This window comes from Centropristis striata, chromosome 3 (assembly GCF_030273125.1).
Source record: "Centropristis striata isolate RG_2023a ecotype Rhode Island chromosome 3, C.striata_1.0, whole genome shotgun sequence".
Lineage (NCBI taxonomy): Eukaryota > Metazoa > Chordata > Actinopteri > Perciformes > Serranidae > Centropristis > Centropristis striata.
The window spans coordinates 41164936-41186703 of NC_081519.1; the positions used below are offsets into that span (position 1 = coordinate 41164936).

General features: G+C 39.6%; 2 protein-coding genes across 2 annotated transcripts in view; both read right to left on the minus strand.

The window, feature by feature from the left end:
- The window catches only part of kcnab2a (potassium voltage-gated channel subfamily A regulatory beta subunit 2a), a 96483-nt gene extending 86532 nt beyond the window's left edge, over positions 1–9951 (minus strand). Inside the window, exon 1 of the mRNA XM_059327444.1 lies at positions 9644–9951. The gene's annotated coding sequence lies outside the window, so the exon portion shown is untranslated. The remainder of the gene's footprint in view (positions 1–9643) is intronic.
- Positions 9952–18825: 8874 nt separating this feature from the next.
- park7 (parkinson protein 7) overlaps positions 18826–21768 on the minus strand; it is a 5790-nt gene continuing 2847 nt past the window's right edge. The window contains exons 4-6 of the mRNA XM_059329491.1: positions 21442–21511; positions 19704–19790; positions 18826–19334 (exon numbers count right to left, since the gene is read on the minus strand). Coding sequence (XP_059185474.1) covers positions 19174–19334; positions 19704–19790; positions 21442–21511 — 318 coding nt within the window. The 3' untranslated portion in view covers positions 18826–19173. The remainder of the gene's footprint in view (positions 19335–19703; positions 19791–21441; positions 21512–21768) is intronic.

Sequence of the window (21768 nt, forward strand, 5' to 3'; positions counted from 1 at the left end):
GATTGATCATTGAAAATGATGTAAATTGATAAAAAATATTCATAACTAATATGCCTTGGGCTTATCTATCTTATCTGTCCAACATTCTCTAGTTACATAATGACATTCTTTATTTTGTTGCACCGGTGGACACATGCTAAATATATGAAGAATTAGAAATGGACATATTCAGTTTTGAATTATTCACATATAAGGGAATATAATTGTATGTCATTTGACATATATTTTTGAATTATTCTTTTTTTCACTTTGAATTTGAGTTCACGTCAACCACCCAGATACATCTCATCAAACGCTGATGAGGAAACTATGGTGGGACACTGGAAGAGAGTGGAAAATAGAGTGGCGAGTGGAAAAACCTTAACCTGTCCTCTCCCGTCATGGTTGCCGTGTGACATGTTGGTGATGGGAAACAATTTGGCATTGACAGCATGTATCCATTCTGCCTGGTGTCATGAGCCTATGCTCGTATTAGGGGTGGGAATAAATTCTTGGCAGGCATTAAGCCCCTTAGTATCAAATTAGCCATGTCTTAACACCACAGCTTATATAAACATTATTGCTAAATGGGCACACTTTAATGGCTACTTTCTCCAGGACGATGTTTCAGTGACTGTACGTTACATAATTTTTCTCTACTTTTCATAAAACACACCTCTGCAAAGCGGTTGTTTGCAGTATCAATGCTGCAAAAAAATGTATAAAATGTGACACATTCAAGTTAAAAAAGGGGGTGTTTCCAGCACACTAATGAATCCGTACTTCAGAGAATACACACTGTTTGGAAGTCCAAAGTGGACCTTTTCTGTACTACAAGCAAGGTGTATCAAATAAAAGATATACTGCAGTAATTATATTAAAGCTGAAAGGATGTGAAAGGGAAAATCCCTGCTTCAAATCCTCTGCCTCTAAGCTTTGTGTCACTGTGAAACTGACACAGCGGAGGAGTGTGTAGACTTAAATCACTGACACATCAAGAGCTGATCATCATAGTTTTTGGAGCATTTCAGTTTCAAAGTGGCGCTGCTGCTGTGCTTGCTTACTTATCACAAAGGTGACCATGGCTGTAAGATGGCTTGAAGGAAGTTTGAAATGGGATGTGCCTATGTAGGCAGTATCCGTCATTGAAACGCTGTCAGGCCAGTGGTAATATTTTCATACTGGTGTTTTTAAAAACAACAAATAATATTTAAATATTTAATATTTACTTGACCTATCACAGACATATAATCTGATTAGATAGATAAAAAAAAAACCCAGCACCAAGCCATTATCATTTTAGTGACTGATTCAGTGGGATGGACTGCAATTCATTTTAAGTTGGATCTTTTTCTTTTCCAGTAATCTGGAGTACTTTTATCTTACTAATAAAATAGTATAAAATACTGGAATCCACACTAAAAGTCACCTAATCTCCACCAGTCTGAAAGAAACAAAGTTCAGTCGTCTGTAAACGTCTGAAACTCCTCAATCATCTTTGAGAAAACTCGATGTGGCATTGCTATATTTAATAGTTAGTATTTTATTATGAAAATACAAGTTAATTTTAATTTTCCAGGAAAAAAAGTTCCAAAGAGTTCTTAGAAAGACAGGAAATCATAATTGTCAAATTTGAATCAGCAGTCGAGGTTTTCAAAAAACTTTACCCAATGTTTTTTTCCTTCTCTATTCAGCTGTTACAGTGCATATGACATTCCAAAACTGGATTTTTTTTAAATCAAATTAACTACCAGCCCTGCCTGTTGGTAGCAGAAAGGAAATGTTTACATTCCACATGACATGTACTGACAAAAAAGTAGTAAATATGCCTATTAATAGATTTGTCTCCTCTATTAGTGCTCTTTTTTTCTCTTTCCATCAATCTATTTTCACCCTCTCCCACGTCTGTCTGAGAGTTACGTGCTAGGTCAGTCAGCCCTCTGCACTCACTGCAGCACAGACACACACAGGCACTGACAAACCTCCGACAGAGGGATGCAATGTCATTAATTTGTTTTCAAGATTTAATTGTTACAACAATGCAATTGAGTTAATGTGTGCCTGATCTTATTACTTAAGATTCATACCCACTTATGTCATCCTTGTCGTGTGTGAGCAGAATTAAACCAGCTGAAATTCCTCTCAAACCATTTTCTTGAACCATTTTTTCTCCATCTTGTTTGAGGCTACATAATGGAGACAGGGCAAAGCCTTTTTTAGTCAGTTGCTGGTCCAGCCTACATGTGCTGGGGCCAACGGCAGGACCCTGGGTTTGTGCATGGGATGTACATACGGGAAAAAAATGGACAGTGGCACCTTCTAAGGCATGCGTTATTTTAACACTTTCCCTAATGTCCTAAAGATTGGAACACACACACACACACATACACACACACACACACAGCACATTAATTTGTGCATCATCACACTAAACTAAGCCAAAGTGAGTTAGCCTAAGGTGCATCATGTTAGCCGAAAATAAACAGTTAGCACATTTTTGGGAGCAAGTCAGTGATTAGTATGCTAAATGGGCAATACTGTGCTCGAGCTTTACTAATGTAACAGTCAAGAATCAGCATAAAAAATCCCACACAGTGCTCAGGCTTCAGACTGATGCATTCTAATCAATGTCAAGTATTTGCAGCAAACACAGACACGATGGCCCCAATAACTCAGCCATCACGACAAGCACGATGTCGCATAAGTTACAGACATGCCAAAAAAAAAAAAAACAGTCAACGCTTAATCGTTATTCACATCTGAAACATTGTTGCCGTAAATTACAAGGGCTGTCCACACAGTGCTGCAGTGGATCATGATCAAAGTGGTTTGGTCTTTGTCAATCTCGTCTGCTCTAACAAATCACCACTGACACACGTACATTAGTTAAACAGAAACCACGGCAAAAAATTAACATGGCACCATAAATCATGATCTATACCCTGAGTCTGTGTAAGGTCAGGACTCTTAAGAGAAACATCTGGGGCTGCAGCCCCACTGTACGTCAACACTGACCTGTATGATCTAAAAGTAGCTTGTATGTCTTAAAAAAATGTGTGCTGTGCTATTCAGGACTATCAGCCTGTGATCAGCGGTCAGTATTGAGAACGAGGTGACATGCAGAGTGGCTCACTTTGCCTTACTTGCCTAATAGAAGATGCCAATACACCTTTACATAAAAAAACCTACAGCAGAGAAGAGCAGAGGCAGTTTTACATTGCATATATCCAATGAGTGAAGCCAGTCTTTAGATTCTCATCTTAACCTCATGTCTACCCCCTACACTGTAAAAAAAAAATCTGTTTAATTTACGGTAAAATACCGGCAGCTGTGGTTGCCAGAATTTCACCGTAAAAAAATACAGAGAGTTTTCTACTGTAAATTTAAATGTAAAAATCAGCAAAAACTGTAATTTAGACTGAGTAGTGCCTTTATTTTTAGGGTGATTGTGTCCTAGTGACATTATGGTATTTCTCCATTCATTTTACATGAAAAAACTGTGTTTTCTACAGTCTAAAAGTTTTGCATTACTCCTTGATTTACGGTAATTACAAGCATCTACTACGGTGATATTACATTTTTAATTTTACGGCCTATTTCTGATGCAGTTTGACAGCGTTTTACTGTAATTTTTACAAACATTTTTTACAGTGTAGCATTCTGCCCTCTTTTATAGAGAATTGGGGTTGGGGGACAGCAGATTTTTAGGGGAAGATAGCAGTTCAACAGTAGATGCCACAGAGAGGTAAACCATCTGAAAGCTCAGAACCTGAAAGTTAAAACTAAACATTTACTTGCCAATGTGACACAGGATATTTCAACAAGATCTCCAACCTAAACAAAAGAATACCGTATTTCCTCAATTTAAAGCCGGGCCCCTATTAATGACCGGCCTCATTTAGTAACCGGGTGTAAAAACAATTTCTAGCAAATAAAAGCCGGCCTCTTTTGTCTTTCCGGTGTTATGTCAAAGTCTGTTCCCCCCCGTCGATATTTGTACCCCTTACCTTAACCTGCACCCAACCTACTATTTGAGGAAATACGGTATGTCGTTTGCCAATGCCACCCATAACGACCCATATGAGAGTTTGCGGTTCAAAGCGGAGCGAAGCATTCTTAAAATAGCAGGTTTCATCGAATTTAGGCTACAAAAAAACTTATCTAGGTTTAGGGCAAATACGTCCTGGCAAAATTACAGTTCAAACAGTAATACAATGTGCATAAATGCCAGAAGTGAAGTAGTTATGAGGACAACATGACTACCAGAAGGGACGTAGTAATGTAAAAATTTGATGCACAGAAGTTCAGTGATGATTGAATCACATCGTTTACTTTTGTTTTCACATGGGACATGAACCTTTCTCCTGGGTGAAAGTTCAAAGTTTGTTCGACCCATCCACCACCCCTCCGACCCATTTTGAATGCAAGTTCTGTGCTTTAAACTCCACCTCACCGTTATTCATAGTTACTACGGCTGCTATAATGCATGGAAAAACAGTCTCAAACGTGAATATGGGTCGTACAAACAACGTGCTTGTACAAACAACCTATGAGGTCGTTTCTGAGGGGAGACCAGTCTGGGATATTTCAACATGGTCTCACAGGAATCCGTGAAACAGCCACGGATTCGCTTAACTCAAAATCCGTGGAATAGCCACGGAATCACTCAAAATTCCGTGAAACTGACACGGATTTCGCTACAATGCAAGTTAATGACAGTCATATCCCGTGGCTATTCCAACATACAAAGTGATTATGTACATTCACTGAGTGAATATTTAGAAAATAAAACATATATTTCTCGCTAGAAATGTGATCAAAATCCATTTTTATGCAGAAACTAAGTCAAAATATAGATTTTTTCACCAAAAATGAGAGAACTGTCCTCCATGTTTTTTGTTCTTACCGCCGGGACCTTGAAAGTCACGTGACTTGGAACAAACCAATAGCCACGGGATATGACTGTCATTAACTTGTAGCATTTCTAGCATTCTAGCTTCTAGCATTGTAGCGAAATCCTTGTCAGTTTCACGGAAATTTGGGTTATTCCGTGGCTATTCCACGGATTTTGAGTTAAGCGAATCTGTGGCTATTTCACAGATTTATATGGAATTGTCAGCTTACCTCTGTGTATTTTACATTTATGCATTATATTTTGCATGTTTACAGACACCCTCCACTCCACAAGAGTAGAGGTTGCTAAGGGTGTGTGCTTGCTAAGTATACAAACACATGAGTTGACATGAGTCTTAACTCAGTGTTCTCTGTATTGAGAAAGGCCTTCAGTCTCCTCTAATGAAACGTAACATCTCATGGGAATGACCAACTTACAAGCCAAAGAGTCAATCTTTCTCAGTAATCCACCACAACTGGAACTAAGCTCTAGCTGTCCGTCTCCACTGACACGGTCATAGCTGCAGTGTTAAAACTGGAAAAACATAAACATGAGTAAACTGTTAATCTTCTATGAGATTTAAGGTCTCCCCAGATGTCCTTTGTTATAATGGTGCTGTCCATTTTATTATTTTGAAACAATCAAAGCAATAAGCTTTAAACCATTATATTCACTTATTCGTTCAGTTGACAACTACCTAGCTAGTTGCTAACTACTTGTGTAAAAGCCAGCTGGACTATCTCTCTATAAAAGCAAGAAGCTTGTGCATGGCACAAAGTGTGCATCCTCGTTTTTGAAGATTTTTTAATTAATTTTTCAAAATATCATAACTTACGTAGGACGTGTTGCGGCATTGCACTGTTTCCGATCGGACGCCTTTTAGGGGAGCTCCACCCCCTTTTAGGGGAGCTCCGCCCCATTGTGTGATACACCTACACCTGGTCAGTAACACAATTCGCTCTGGATTTCCCCCCTGACTCATCTTATCTGTAAGTCTATTTAGCCTACCTATCTTTAGGAGTTTTAAAGTGTGCTAAAAGGTTAGATTTTCCAATAATATTCAAATAGTTCCCATTGAATATCAATGGTATTTTATGGAGTTGCAAACGTAGTGTGGCATGTAATGTAAGAATACATACTGGCACTGCACTAGTCAATATTCAAAAAAGAAGGTAAAAAAACAATAACACAGTTCTTCCTCTATCGTAGCAAACATCAAAATGATTTGTTTAATAACTTGATAGGTTATTTTTCTTTAATTTAAATGAATCATTCAAAATCTCAGCTAAGCTGCTTCATCAGGTCTCTATGGGATTAGCGCCCTGGTAACATAAGAAAACTCTGCAACAGTCATCATATTTTGAGTGAAATGTTGCTCAATCCAGATTGATTCAGGGAAGTACATGACATTGCCTTTTTTCCAGTTGAGCCAAGCCCACTTAAGATTTCTAAGTAAGAAGAGCAGAAAGCAAACAGCACAGAGCTAAATCTAGAAAATAAACAAAACTGTTCTAACAGTGGCAGAAAACTGTGTTCATGTGAGACACATTAATAGGTAGTTGATTTAAAAACTTGCTTTGTTAGGGCCTTCAATAATGTAAGTCATAACCAAAATTCAGCTCCTACAAACATAACCCTGAGTTGGGATGCTGTGTAAAATGAAAATAAACACAGAATGCATCAAATTAAGAATGGCTGTATAGGTCTAACAAAAGTTTCCCAGTGAGCATTAAATATCTCGTCATTGTACTATATTCAATTGAATGTAGGTCGCAAGGGATTATTATATTCTGTTGTATTATATTTTCTGCAGCATCCCAACTTCTTTGGAATTGTGTTTGTAGAAAAAGCACTCTTATCAATACAGATTTTGATTACAGCAGTTTTAGCCCAGTTCACCTCTTATTAAGAAAAAAATATAACCAGAATATTTTCTCTTTTTCTTCAGCAGAAATAGATTTTTTTTTTTAATGTGGGCGCTATGGAGGAGGATAACACACCTGCTAAACAAATGTGTCATAAATTCACTCAGTTCTCAGTGTGTGTGTGTGTGTGTGTGTGTGTGCGGAAGTATGTGTACATATGCCTTGTGTGTCTTTTTGTGCGAGTGTGATGCCCCTTGGGAGCTCCAAAACAGGGCTAATGAAGCTAGGCAGGCCGCTAAATCTCAACTGCAGAATGATTACTGAGCTCAGTTTAGGAAACACCCCCACCGGTGCAGCCAGCAGACCAAGCTGTAAAAACTAAAAGAGGGTCAGGACTAGCCCTTTCACAAAAATAACACAATATTGACTTACCAAGCTCAGCAAAAGTTACTGAGGTTATGACCATACGTCATACTATGTGTGTTTACATGATAATGTACTTTTTAGCAAACATGATGCCAGAATAAACAGTCAGGTTTTTCCCGAATATTATAAATCTTGTGCACAGCACTTTAGAAGTTTTCTTTTTTACAGTGCCAAAGCCAAATGAACAGAAAAAACTATATTTCTGTCCTCTGTGTCAGTTTCACCATGGGCGGGGCTCAGGCAGCTCCTCTACACACACATACAACACACACAATTAAAAGGTTCATTAGTCAGTAATTAGTAATGATATCAGTGGCATTAAATTGTCTAACAATGACAATAATGTCGTTTATCACAATTATTTCTGAGACAATATATAGTCACCTAGGAGTAGCATCAAATTTGGGTACATTTTTGGCAGTGGCATGTAAAATCGTCAGCCAGGCTACCCACCATTTTTGATGGACAGGGAAAAAGCACAACAGAATGAAATGTCTAGTGACGTCAGTGTACGATTGGATGTATAGGCCTATGGTCTATGTTGGGGCCAAGGATGTGCAGTGTTTAAGTTGGTGCAATTTGGACACGTGAGATGTCAACAAACTCTGAATAAACGAACATCTCTCTGTGCAGCAGCAGCCTCAGGTTCAGGCTTCAGGGCTCTAGGGATGGTTGTGCATGTCATGCGCAACAGACTTTGATTTTTCAAACTTACATTATATCCCATGGTAACCGTTGACCTAAAGTCAGACAGATTTCAAAATGAAAATAAATGCAACGCAACTGAGCAAGCCTTTTCCTAACCAAGGACAACAAGGTCAGTAAAGCACAACATTATGATAATAAAACACAAAAATGCAATATTATATTACCTTGAATGCTGGATGATATACTGTAGGAATGGTGTGTGTGTGTGTGTGATGTATAATGTGGATAATATGCTGCCCTCGTCATTTATGATGAAAACTACAGCAGCACTTTGATGCAACTACTTTGTATGCTTAAGAGATCCGTTTCCCTGAAACATACAAACCACACAATATAGCAACTGCTCAAAAAAATTTTATACGGTTAATTTTAATATCAGCAGATAAAGCATAATTGTGACACCACAGATAAGTGGTATCTTCTTTGTTTCTAGCATAACAAGTATTGGGCATGACACTTAACCAAAGCACTTCTGCAAATCCCAGATGAATCTGCTTTTCCTGTTGTCATTGTCACAAAGCATTTCTCTGCAGAGGTTTTGTTTGAGGCATTATAAGCAGTATTGTTTGTTGGGCCTCATCAATGCCTTTCAATAAAATATGAGAAAATAAATCGTAATTGAAAAACCTTATGACAGTTCTAGCATTGTCACATTAACAATAGTCTCGTCATAAGATTTTCTGTTGAGTTAGGTGTTAGTATTAACAACAGCAATCTAACTTTAGAAAGAGTTCAGTTTTTCAAGGACAAATGGCTTGCAGACAATTCAGAAAAGCCATGCTTTCTGCAGTATCGATGTACCAGCCCAGTGAAAGGACACACCAGCACATGAATCTGCCTTTTTCTGCTCGTTACAGAGCATTCAACAGCTTACTGCACCAAACTGAACCCCTGCAGCCTGCCTCTCCTGTGCTCTCCTCTTGGACCGGAGCCCATAGGCAGGCAAGCACACACACTGTATTCAAGAGTGTGTGCATCCGAGCACAAACGTGTACGAGCACACGCATGCATGCAGAGATACTGACCCACAACAATCAGCCTCAACATGAACACCCACACACAAACACATTTAAATGACACGGTAACACACTCGGCCAGGCACAGATGACTGTCACAACCTCTCAGCAACACACATCAAACACACACACACATAACAGTTAAAGCCCGGCTTCGGGGTGTCGCTGGCTGTGGCAACTGCAACAGATGGAACTGCAGCAGCGGGGCAGGTAAGGTGAAGAGGAATCAAACCTTCTTTGTGAATGCGCATGTGTATTTTTGCACAAGCCTGCACAAGTCTTTCACCCTGGCTTTTTTAAGGTTCTTCTTTATAAATCCTACAGCATGGCCAAGTCTCTGGCAGGGATTCAAAAGGACAGAGCATGCATAAAACATGACATACATTCAGACAAATCAGAGTAATGGAGTAGAGGCAGAATAGAAAATACATGCCATTGTAATAAGGTATGCAAAGACTGTTTTCAATGCAGCAGCGGCACTATCAACCATACTGACAGCTCTGAGACAGTGAAGAAAGATCTGGAGAGGTAGATGTGCAACCACACTAGCATATTGTGTGACTATGTTAAATTCTGCTGCATACAGATACGGCTATTGCTCCCCTGCAGGAACAGACAAGCATGATCATCCTGACTCTCACTGACAGAGCGAAGTGAGAAGAGGCAGCAAGAGAAAGGGGTGAGATAGAGAAAGAGAGAGAGATACCAGAGACATGTAGCCTCAGACCTAGCGATGATGCTCTTAAGACACCCACCTCAGTCTGCAGCTGATTCCTGACGCAGTGTGCACAACCGGGGAGTAAATGCAGAATACAGTAGCTGTGATGGAGGACCAGCAGCCAAAATCCAAGAGATTGAGCAAAGAGAGGAGGGAGGAGGAATGATACGAAACTGGTGAATGTGAGCTCCTGTGTGACTAAAATTATCTGTCTGAGTGAGATGAGCATGTATGTCTGACATGAGAAAGACAGGAATACAAGAAAGACAGAAAAAAAGTGACACAAGACAGACGGAACAGGGACAGGGAGCAGGGAGAAAGAAAGAAAGACGGGAGAGAAGAGACAGAATAAATGTGTGAGCTTGGAGAGTCACTGAGCAGAGCAGATGCATTAAAGGAAATGCCCCTCCCTCTTTGCTCTACACACACACACACACACGCACGCACGCGCACTCACACACACAAACGCACACACCACCCCTTGCACTGTCAGCATTCGAGTAAGCATGCATTCAGTGAATCGGAGTGAGCTGTAAATGGTGAAAGAGAAGAATGGGCCACAGGAAAATAAGCAAGGAGCTTGTGTGTTCATTTTGAATTCAATGTCAAGACACTCCCTTTTTGCACTACAAGATTCATGGTTTCCATTCAAAGTGACTGAAAGTTGATTGGCGGCATACCAATGGAACACGGCTCAGCAAGCTGGCGAGAGCTCGGAGAGGAGGGGTGCTACATTATTATTTTTGCAAAGCCCTATGCAAACACCCAAAAATCCTATTCCCCATTATTCCAAAAGGTAAAATTAACATACACAGTATGTAATCTACGCTACACCCTAGGAAATCTGTCAAGTCCTCGTTTAAGCTCCCACAAGTAGCTCCTTATATGCTGTAGTGTCATTGAGCATGGAATAAAATCCCCATCAGGTCCTAGTCTGTTCCCTGATATTGCACTCTCATCTTCATGCAAATGGCGGTCAAGTGAGAGGATTACTTCCCTACAACGGTCAATAATTTGTTACATAATATGTACTACTGTAAAATAAATTCAATACATCATTGTATGCATAGGCTGTCTATTTTGAATGTTCAAGATTAAAGATAACAACTGTATTGATGGTTAACCAATTCTTATCTCTACCTAGAAATCCCAAAAAAGTGTGACAATGTTTGTGAAAATGACCCCACCTTAGCTGAAGGTAATGCTAGCACAAATCAATGGGCTATGAAAACAGTGCTCTCAAAAAGCAGGGATGGAAAATTCACTCAATGTTATTGATGTTTAAACAACATTATGAAACTGACTACCTGGCTACTCTTAGAAAATTGATTGAAGAGTAAGTGTTCAGGGCAAGAAGGGAAGGGGGAGGTGAATTAAGGTCTGTATATGTGAGGGCTTCTAGCAACTACAAACCCTTACTGCACCTAATGCTGCTAGAAGGTTGGAGATGGTTTATGACAATGCTCACAGTAAAACATCACAATGGCCCAGGACATGTTTTTTGGGGGGTGGGGTCCATCTTATGGACTATTCCTATAGTGGTTACTATAATTTTAACTGGTTGAAATGTGATTATGTGTTTGAATTCAAAATATAGGAGAGGACTCTGACAAGTTAAAATTAGTTCAAACAATTCCCCATTAGTTTAGATTTATTCAAACTTGATTTTGGAAGATTGGCATCCTACTGACCACCCCCAATTTACTAACTTTTGATATACCAGAATTGTTATTTTTTTAAGAAAGCCATAAATAATATTGGCCTTTTAAATCGGAATTTTGAGCTGTGTGGTCAAGGACTGTCAGCTATCAGCCACAAGCAATGGCGTCGTCCACTGAACCAACCAGAAAGATGAGTTCAGGGAATTCCAGATTTTTCCAATTAGGTTTTCAGTTCAGATTGCTTGCGCATCAGACGTAACTGAACAGGTGGCTGTGCAGGTGGTTGGGCTCAGAGGTGATACCACCCAGTGGAACACAGCCCAAGTCACATCATGTGTCCCTGACTGGGCCAAGTAAATATTTAGCAGAATAACAGTATTTGGTGCATAGATGAGTTAGTGATGAATTGAAAGATTTAGCAGTTTTCAAGACATTATGTCAGTCTGAACTTGTACAATTAGACACACAGATTATATGTGACATAGTATATAGTACTGAAAATTAGATTGGTCTGGTTGTTTGCAAACATCTTCAGCAAACTCTAAATAATGATGGTAATGAAAAAGTACTGATTTTGCATTCTTGGTCTGGTTTCGTATCAAGTGATTTCAAAGCATTTCTACTTTCAAGAAATCATTTCTTAGATGTAATCTACCTCTGTAGTTTGTTGTCAGTGTGGTGTTCAGATCAGTTTCCTTTAGATCTGTATTAATGGATTTGGCTCACCCTGTGTGTATATGCATTTGTGTGTGTTGCCCAGAGCCTGAGGGGACAGCTACAGCTTCACTGTTGCGCACCACTGTCCCTGGCCTTTCTCTGTGAGCTCAAGCTCAGTCACGGCATCTCCAACTTCTGCTTCCAGCCAGACTATGGCTCCACAGCTCGCTCCTCTCCAATGATGACACAAAGCATGGCGGGGTGTCTGCCAGACAGTCTGATGGGGCCACAGCAAGAGATCTTCACCCACACCCACAATAACAACTACACTTTCCAAAGGCTTCTGAGAGTTGAAGGCAAAGCACACAAGCTATTCAGACCTTCCAAATAAAAATATATTTAAAGCATTGAATGTTGCCTTGTAGGAAATGGATAAAATGATGCTGGGTGACTGACCTTGCATCATCTGTGACTTGGCTAACAGAAAAAAAACTCACACGACCATGATGTTCATGGTAAATGGTGTGAGGGTTGGCTCCATGGCATGAATACCTAATGTGGTAGGCCTGTAGTCTGTATGTGACACTCTAGAGCTTTGCCAGCTGCATTAGGGAATGGTGATCCTCCTGTGATCATGCCAGGTGCTTGAGTGTTTGCCCTCCTCAATACCAGCTGGAAGGTTTAAGAAACAGCCAAGCCATCCATTTTAACCAGTGTCTTCCTGCTGCCATTGGGAGGTATGGTTTGAGGCTTCAAAAGCATAAAAAAGTGTAATTTTACAACATCGTATGACAACCTGAATTCTTCCTTTCTCTACACTCAACTATGCATGTTCAAGGTCATGGTGTGTTCAGAAAGATAATGAGCAATTGAAATGAAATTGAAAGCCAACCAGCAGGATCTTTATCGGGGTTAGATTAAAGGTATCAGCTTTATAAAGCATGATCAATTTCAGACACTTTGTACTTTGCTTATTGTAGCCAAACAGGATTTCAATTAATGATATCCACACTGACAGCAAGCATCAGAGAGCCACAGCAAGTGATGCAAACCAAGCAAAAAAAGCTGACTTTTCCTATAATCTATAATCTATTTAACTGACATCTCTCAGATGTACCACTCCTCTTAAACTGTGCCATTTGTGTTGCTAAACTGCTTTTAAACGTCATTACTTTGTTCATGCAGGGGTTGCAAACAAGTTGTTCAAATAATTTCAACCACAACAAATCAACGGTGACACTCTTTGTAGAGATACAAAGACTATGGACACTACAAGCAATAGTAGAAAACTAGTGAAATGTAAACTGGTAGGCTATTTATTTAGGAGTCAAAGCTACTTTTCCAAAAAATATTTTCTGTAAAGCTGTGTTGTGTAGTCCAAGTCAAAATGAACAGGTGAAATCAGGGCAAGAAGGAGGAGGAATATGCATATCCTGAGTTCTGCCAAATTTAAAGAAACGGTTCACATATTTCCTCATACCTGTGGTGCTATTTATCAATCTAGTATAATTCTTACATTAAATCACTTACTATTACTTACTATTATGTCTGTGGATTGTCTTGAGTAACCAGGACATGATTTCTGGAAAGAGATATTGCTTATTGCTAGTTTTTCAAATGTATTTTTGTCGCTTTGAGCTCCATAAACTGAGTGCCAACTAATTCCATTTTACTTGAGAAAAGGCACACATCTCTGTTGGTGAAATATATCAACACTCTGCATCTCAAAACAATCTATATTGATAAATAGCACCAGAGGTAAGAGGGAAAACACCACTGACTGCATTCGGCAACTTGGACCTTGTTTTGATTTGACCTAGTGGTGTATAATGTGAAATATTAAGAAATTGAAAAATCCTATCTTGACTAACATATAGGTCAAGATATTTTTCACTTCACTAGAACTGCACTGTGTGTTTAATGGATCTTGTCTGCATTTATAGTGTATGCAAGACTGAGGCATCTAAAAACAGCTTCTGCTTCATCAGTGCCTCTCCTGACTTATTGCTAATCATACTTTTCCACGAGTCTGCAATCACTCAAGGAGATGAGAATTTACTTAACATAAATATTATTGCAGTATTGCAATTTTTCAACAGCAGCTGGATCCTTAAAAGCTTCCATGCAAAATGCTGCCCTTCCCATGGGCATAACTTCAATACCACAATTCCAAACAAATTGGGTAATTACTGCCAAATTGTTGGCTTATATATTGGCACAGTCTTACTGTGTTACCTGTTACGGACATAAAAACAACTGGTTATAGACAAAACAGAACAAGCTTGTAAATTATTATCACTCTACATACAACACTTTACACAACAGTTAACATGCAGTTGGTTACACTTTCAGACCAATATTGAGTTGACTCTGAGGTCCTCTGGGTATCGCTGAGGAGAAGGCTATTAGGCTTTTAGTACTACAGTCTGTGCACGGTCTCACTGGGATTACCAGAGAGAACAGAGCGAGTGACAGGCATTAAGTAAACAAAATTACAGGCTCTGAGGAATTAGTCTGCAACTTCTTGTAAAACACAAAAAGCCTGGATCAGCTCTTGACCTGGTACATGAGTGTAAAGATGCAGTATTGACTGATGTCCCAGACCAATAGAAGAGGGTGACGATGTCATGCTACCTTTATAGTTTTTGTCTTAAAGCTTCATACACAATCAGATCATCAAATTACATAGCACAAAAAAGATTTGAGCTGGTCTTTGATCTTCAAATGAATGTCACAGAAATATAACCTCCAGTACACTGTAAAATCATCAAAACAATTTGTGCTATGCATAAGTCCCATACTGCAGAAATATAATATAATTCCAGCAGAATAGAAAATCAGCAAATATTGGCTTCATCTTAAAAAACACACAAGTATGGATCCCGAGTGGATCTGTTTTTCCTGACAAAATAATGTATGAATGATCACCAGTTATTCCAGGACTGAAAGAACTTGAGCAAACAGTTGATGCTGCACAACTAGAAGCTCACAATGGGACTGGACGGCATCTGCACTGGTCTGTGTATTTGTGCACCTTTAATAGCATACAGCAGACAAGCAAATAAACAGTTGTTCTATACAACAAACAAACTGAGTAAGGCAATACTCTTTGTGGTTTGTTTTAGGATCCTGTTTTAAACCTCATATTAGACTGCTATCTGTTCTTCTGCTAATTGTACCTGACCTAAGGACTAACACAATGAAATGCAGAAAGTTTCATGTGCATCGGTCACATCTGGATGCTTATTTCTGCAAAGTCAGTGCAAATACTAGGGGTGGAACAGTTCTGAAACCAAGACCGAAAAAAATGCAACCTCACAATGTCATTGTGAATGCAGTGGCTGCATGGACATATTCCGGATGCAAACGTGACCATCACCAGCTATCAGACCATGCAGGCTGACAGAGACTGGGGAAAGGAGAAAGGTTGCAATGCTTGTGAACAGGTAGTACAAACCCTGGCACATGATCATTAAGGAAAGCCACCAGTTACCCACCAGGCTCCATACATATTAACTGCTGACACTTTTCATGCACCATCTTTGTTATTGTTTACATCCCGCCATCAGCTGCAGCAGATGTAGTGAGTGACGCCGCCCACTCCGTCATCGCTACACTAAACACTCAACATTCCAATGCTTTGAAATTAAATTTCACCCTGGGATTGATTCTGCCTGTCTGTTCCAGTGTTGTCTTGTTCAGGGACAATGTGACACATTATTATTTAATTTGGTATTTTAACTTGGATTTTGTCGACCATTTAGGTTCACTTGAACGAGGCAATGATCATAAATGTGCAGACTAGTCCTCTTTATTTAGTTCATTTCTGTGAAATGCATCTATAATGTTAATAGGTGTTCGTTAAGTTGATTTAATGAGACCCAAAAAAACCCTGTTTTGCCAGTTTTTTTTTCTTATTCATCAGCAACCAAAATACTCAACATCAGAACTGAATTATGGTTTTAGAGAATCATTACACCTTTAGCTCATAAAGTTACAGCCATCACCAATACATAAAAATCATAATTGTAGATCTATTAAGATTTAAAGCTTGTATACTTCTGCCCACATGTATCCCTGGAGCCATATTTTGTTTATAGAAACATTAATTATAAGACAACCTACTAACACAGTGATAGGTGTAACTTTGGAAAGCTGAGTTCAGCTTTTCTCATTAACCTTTGCATTTGAAAATGTTCTAGATAAAGGTCTGAACGATCTATGAAATGACCTTGTCATTTCCTCTTCTAAAATTACTTTGCAATTTATAGATGCCATTAGAGCAATTTCTCCAAATCATGTCCCTGGCAAACAAAATCCCCCCAAGGTTGTTAATTGAGGTAAAATGGTTGCTATTAAGTATACTGATTATAAAGCATAATCTAACATCATCTCCTTTAGTAGCTTAGGCAGCAATACCGAAATAGTCTAATATCATTCACAAAGTCAGTTTTTGTATCAGTTTCATAATGACTTGATGGTGTGATTCTGTTTCACAACGCTGACGTGCGAGTGACTATTTTCAAAGAGTAAATCATGCAAACTTTAAAATCCAAATTGGCATAAAATGTATATTTTATTCCAAAGTTAGGTATAGGATCCACTGACCTATAGTGGTTCCAAGTTTTACAATCGCCAAGAGCTATAATTCAGAGTTCACATTGGGTGAAGTGCCAGTGACAGACAAATCTATCCATTTACTTCTGATGACACACAAATGTGGACGTTTGATCAAATCCCAAATGCTTGCAAATTGTCCATTACCTTTTTGAAATGTACACGCCAAAACAACTCAGGCAAGCATATTCAGTCTTCATTGTCTGCAGGCCGATGCAGGGGGGGGGATCTAATCAGGAGATGCAAAGTGCAGCTCTCTAATTGCATCATTAGCTAAACCAATGACTCAGTCACAGCGACTTCAGCCTCCCCCTCCCCCCACGACTCCCTCCTCTGCCCCATCCAGAAATAGGGAGTCAAGCCTCAAGCTCTTTACTGTACAGCTGCTCAAGCAGAATAATTCTAACATGTTATGTGCAACAGCGCAAAATGTTAGCGTTCCAGAAATATCCAACTGAAAAGCATAGCATTAATGAGACTGTGCTATAAACATGTCATCAGGATACTATTGATGTTTGTCTTCCAGGGAGTTGCAACGATTAGTTCTTAATTATGAAATAAAACGTATTAGCTCAGGCACACAATGTAGTGATGTTGCCTCAACATGACAGGCATAGCCCCATCTAAAATGTTGAAGACTGTCATAGGGCAAACAACTAGCCGAAACCTTTTCACAGAGTACCTAGAGGAAAGAGTCATACACAGGCACACACTCATGATTTTGAGGATTTGGATTTTGATGTGATGTGATTTTAACAGTTAACTAGGCTCTCTTGGTGCACTGTAATGGGAACAGAGCCTCGCAGTCTTTTTTTGGCTCACTTGCTTGTACAATGGTGGATGAAAACGCCACTTGAGATGCCCTCTTATTTGTATGACCCCTGACTTGCTGTGGTTCTGCATGCTTTGCTAAGAATGACTAAGAGGCGGTTTCCCAGCAATTGAAAATGCAGTCTACCAGAAAAGAACTCGAGTTGTGTTTCCTGTCTCTGTAAAGCGACAGAGGCACAGCAACACCTCACAGCTACTTCCTGTCATAAGTGCTGCTCAGACGCAAATGAGAGCAAAATCTTGACAGGCCTTCTGTCAATGAAGATGTCTCAATGATGGAGCTCTGCTTAGATTAATGAGAAACACGAATGCCTGCGTGTTATGAGGAGCTATTCACATAATGACAGCTATAATACCGACGTGACCTTAACTTGAAACATTGTGAGATTTCAAGTGCATGCACAAAAGAGTCTAGTTTTATTTTTAAGTTAGTTGCTTTATCTCGGTGGTGTCTCGGACTAAGGGGTGCATTAACCTGGCCTCTGCCGCACTGTGTTAGCTCCAGTCGGTGTATGCAGCAGTGTGACTGCGGCTGCTGAGGATGGAGAGCTTCTGGAGCTGGCGTCTCCATGTCGGGTCACATCTGCAGGGTGATCTCCCAAAGCTAAGGCACGTCTTTCTTCTGATTCTCACTAACGTTTGTGTTCACCCTGTCCTCAACTACTCTGCTTACGTTACTCCACCTGGCCAATTTGAGACGCCTATGTCAATACATTAAGCCATGAATTTGCAGCGCACGTGAGACTCACACCTCAGCAAGATAATTACGGCTAGCAAAAAATTATTACTAATTACAAGCACCCACTCCCTTTTCTGTCTGTGTTGCTGTCGTGTTAACGGTACAACACAATAAATCTTTACCATGGTGGAAATTTGCCTTTGCCTCGCCGTAAAGATACAGAATTTTATTAAAAACATACAGCAAATACAGGTAAAAAGTCACGTTCATCTCGACACCGACCGTAGCTCGTTACCGTGATTAACGTCGCTTGAACTGCTTTGCCAACATAAATTAACTGGCATTTACGCTATTTTGGAACAGCACAAGCTTTATAAAAGTGTAGCTAACCCACACAACATTTACATTCACCGGAGAAAGCGTATATGACCCTACCTTCGCCGGAATCCTTCTCTTCCTTTATGACTGTGAAGACCCTTTTGGATTTTTGTTGCTCTGACACAACTACCACGCGCTGCATCGAAGCCCCGCCCCACTGGTTGCGGGCGAGCTGCCATTGGTCAGTTAGAATACAACCGCAGCCAGGCCGTAGCTTCTCATTGGCCAGAAAAGCTGCCAATCTATTCGGATTCTGCTTCCCGCGTTCTAAAGCAGCAGCGGTCACAATACATTACATGATGCAGCCTATATTTAGGTGTCAACAACAACCGCAGACGTGAAAACAAGTCACAGTGACCTCCAGTAATAATGTACCGTAGAGTGAGACCAACACAGTTTTGTCACATCAATGTTTTAATGGCAGGTGAAACAATAAAAGCTGTCAAAATAATGAGCAATTTGTGGAATAACTACAATGTACCAAAATCAATGTAATGTAATTTAGAAATCCTGTGGATCTATATTGTGTTTGATTGTTAAAACAACAATGGGTGCCCTTTACTGCCAACCAAATAAGACAATAACCTGTCAGAGCAGAAGCATCCTTATGTCCCCGAGGGAGAATGATTTGTCACTAGTGACTTTGACTCTTTGTGCCAGCTACATTGGATTAGCTGTCTCAGTAGTGCAAGATTTGTTTAGTGAGCAGTGTTGCTCGCAGGATCAAAGTGGGCACGGCTACAGTCAGTCTTTCATAACAAGAGGAGCCTTGACTTGAGCTGCAACCTCAGCCCCCATAAGTTCCTCTACAATCGTCAGGGCAAACTCGAAACTGGTTCCTGGCCCACGGCTGGTGATGTAATGTCCATCCTTCTGTACTCGAGCCTCTGAATATTTATAGTGGTCTAAAAAAAGACAAAGAGCAATACCATAAGGATAATCACAATAAGAGAGCTTCAAGCTGCAGACTGAAAGCCACACCTAAGACACCACACTGTAATGTAATGCACTTATGTATAGATGATCTATCACCATTTCAAATGACCCAGTTCTAGTATGTTCTGTCAAATTCCTGTATCTGCTTTCACCTGAGTGGTGTGCTCTACTCTACTGCATAGTGACATGATTTTCTACAGCCTAGGCGAAAAAGAGCAAGTACAGCACCATCTGCTGCCCATTACAAATAATTACAAATCCTCCTGTTGTTACTTAAAGCTGCATATGCTCACTAGCTGTACATTTTAGCAGTACTTCTGGGGTATTATTGTTGTTACCTCCAGCCATCATCTTGTCCTTCATGCCAGGATGTGTAGTGACTGTGCTACCGTACCCGATGCCATGAGCCAGAAGAGCAGTGGGACCTGCAGAAGGAGAAGGCTTTTTTAGGTTAATTTAGCTGCTTCCTGTGAGAAAATAACATTCATTCTGTTACTTTTGTCAGTCCAGTTTATGCAGTTAAAAAAAAAAAGTGTTACAGTCTTTTGCATAATAGGGTTAAACACTGCATCCTTGAATCAGTTCCCTCAAGCTAAATAGCAAAATTTAAAATGGAAAAAACACTGCCTTTGCTATTAAGAACTGCAGTTAGTAGACAACATTATGTCCTAAACGTGTCCTCAACTGTGCCATTGTTTCTAAGAATACACACGGACAGTATACAGTTTCAGCGGCTCAACAAAGACTCTGCACCACATTGAAAAGAGAGAAAAAAGGAGAGGCTGAAGACATTGACTGCTGCTGCATTAACTTTGGCAACGTCCTACCACTGCAGTGAGCTCATCCAAAAACTGTTAATAAATAGAAAGTTATTGATTATGCTCCTTGGCTGCCTTCCCATGCAGTCTAAAGATTACACTTTCCCCTGGCAGAACAGCAGACTGCCAGTTAAAGCCAAGCTACTCTTGTTACGAAAAGTCCCCACCCAGAGGACGCCAGTCTGGGAGAGGGAGACCTTCTGAGAACCAGTCAGACAGCGAGGCAGGCGTGGAGAGAAGAGTTATGCTTTTTTATCATCTGATAAAGTCTTAAAATATCTATATATATTCTGTGGACGTGTATGTAACAAATATTAGCTTAAAAAAAAGAAATATATAATGGTCGACTTATCCTTCTATTCTATTTACACTCATTTTTCTTTTCTTTAATTAAGTCATTTTTCTAACTTTTTTTTGTTTTCACGTCAAGATAATAATTTTCATGTTCGGGCAGAATAATAAGTCTTGCAACTGGCCCTGGTGCTGGCAGGTTCATTAAACTGTATGTTCCTGTGAGGATTTCATTCATTTTCTAGGACACCCTTCAATCCACTTTGCCGCATTGGTCCCTGTCCCTATTCAAAATGTCCTTCCAGTGTCCTTTCTCAGTGCACAGAGACTGTCAAATAAAATGTCAGTGCTTGTGGGTTCACTCAGGGACAGTTGTTAATCAAACCTTCCCCTTTTCATTCCAAATGCCAAAAAGGGGGTCACACATGACCATAAATTAATGACGCATATAATCTGTAATTTTTCAAAATGTTGTTCAGGTATGTGATAAACTCTTTAAACGGTGCATCCAGTTACTAAAATATAAGAATATCCCCTGAATCCACTGCCATGTGCATATAAAAACTGACACATATTTTCTGTCCAAGAGCAAATCCAAATCCTATTTACTGGCACAATATTAGCTCGGTAGATTTAAAACCACAATATCATACATTTAGTGTTGTTCCTAGATAAAGATGTTTACAGGTCACATGATAGCACAGTGCATGGTTTATTCATTTATATCACTGGATTGTCAAATGGGTTTGCTTTGATATGGAAAATGACTGTGAGTACATTTATTTCTATATTAATGAGAGCACCAGAACAAACTTCACTGAGTAGTCTCGGGTGATTTACCTCTATTTGATTTAAAGTAACGACACGATGGTCACATCAAATTTAACCTTTAACTTCTATAATGGCATCAATATTATCAGCTGGTCCTGAATAATTCAGATTTTTTCAAAGTTTTTACAAACTGTACCTGCACAGATGGCGGCAATCAGGCCTTTTCTGCCATCTTGATCCTTTAGCACCTCCTTCACAGCAGCAGACTGGGAGAGAGCACGGAAACCAGATGCACAGTTAGACATTTGCAGGCCAAGTGATTGCACATTGTATATGCTGACTGTAGGAGCCTAAATGCAGTTTTTTGTTGTTAACAGAATAATTGAAGTTCATAAGAAATAATAATGATAATATTTACAATATGTACATGTTTTGATATTTACAATATATGTGGATAGATATACATTTGTTTTGTGAAGACTGTACCTTTAATATGTCACTCTTGCGAGTGTTTGGTAATGGT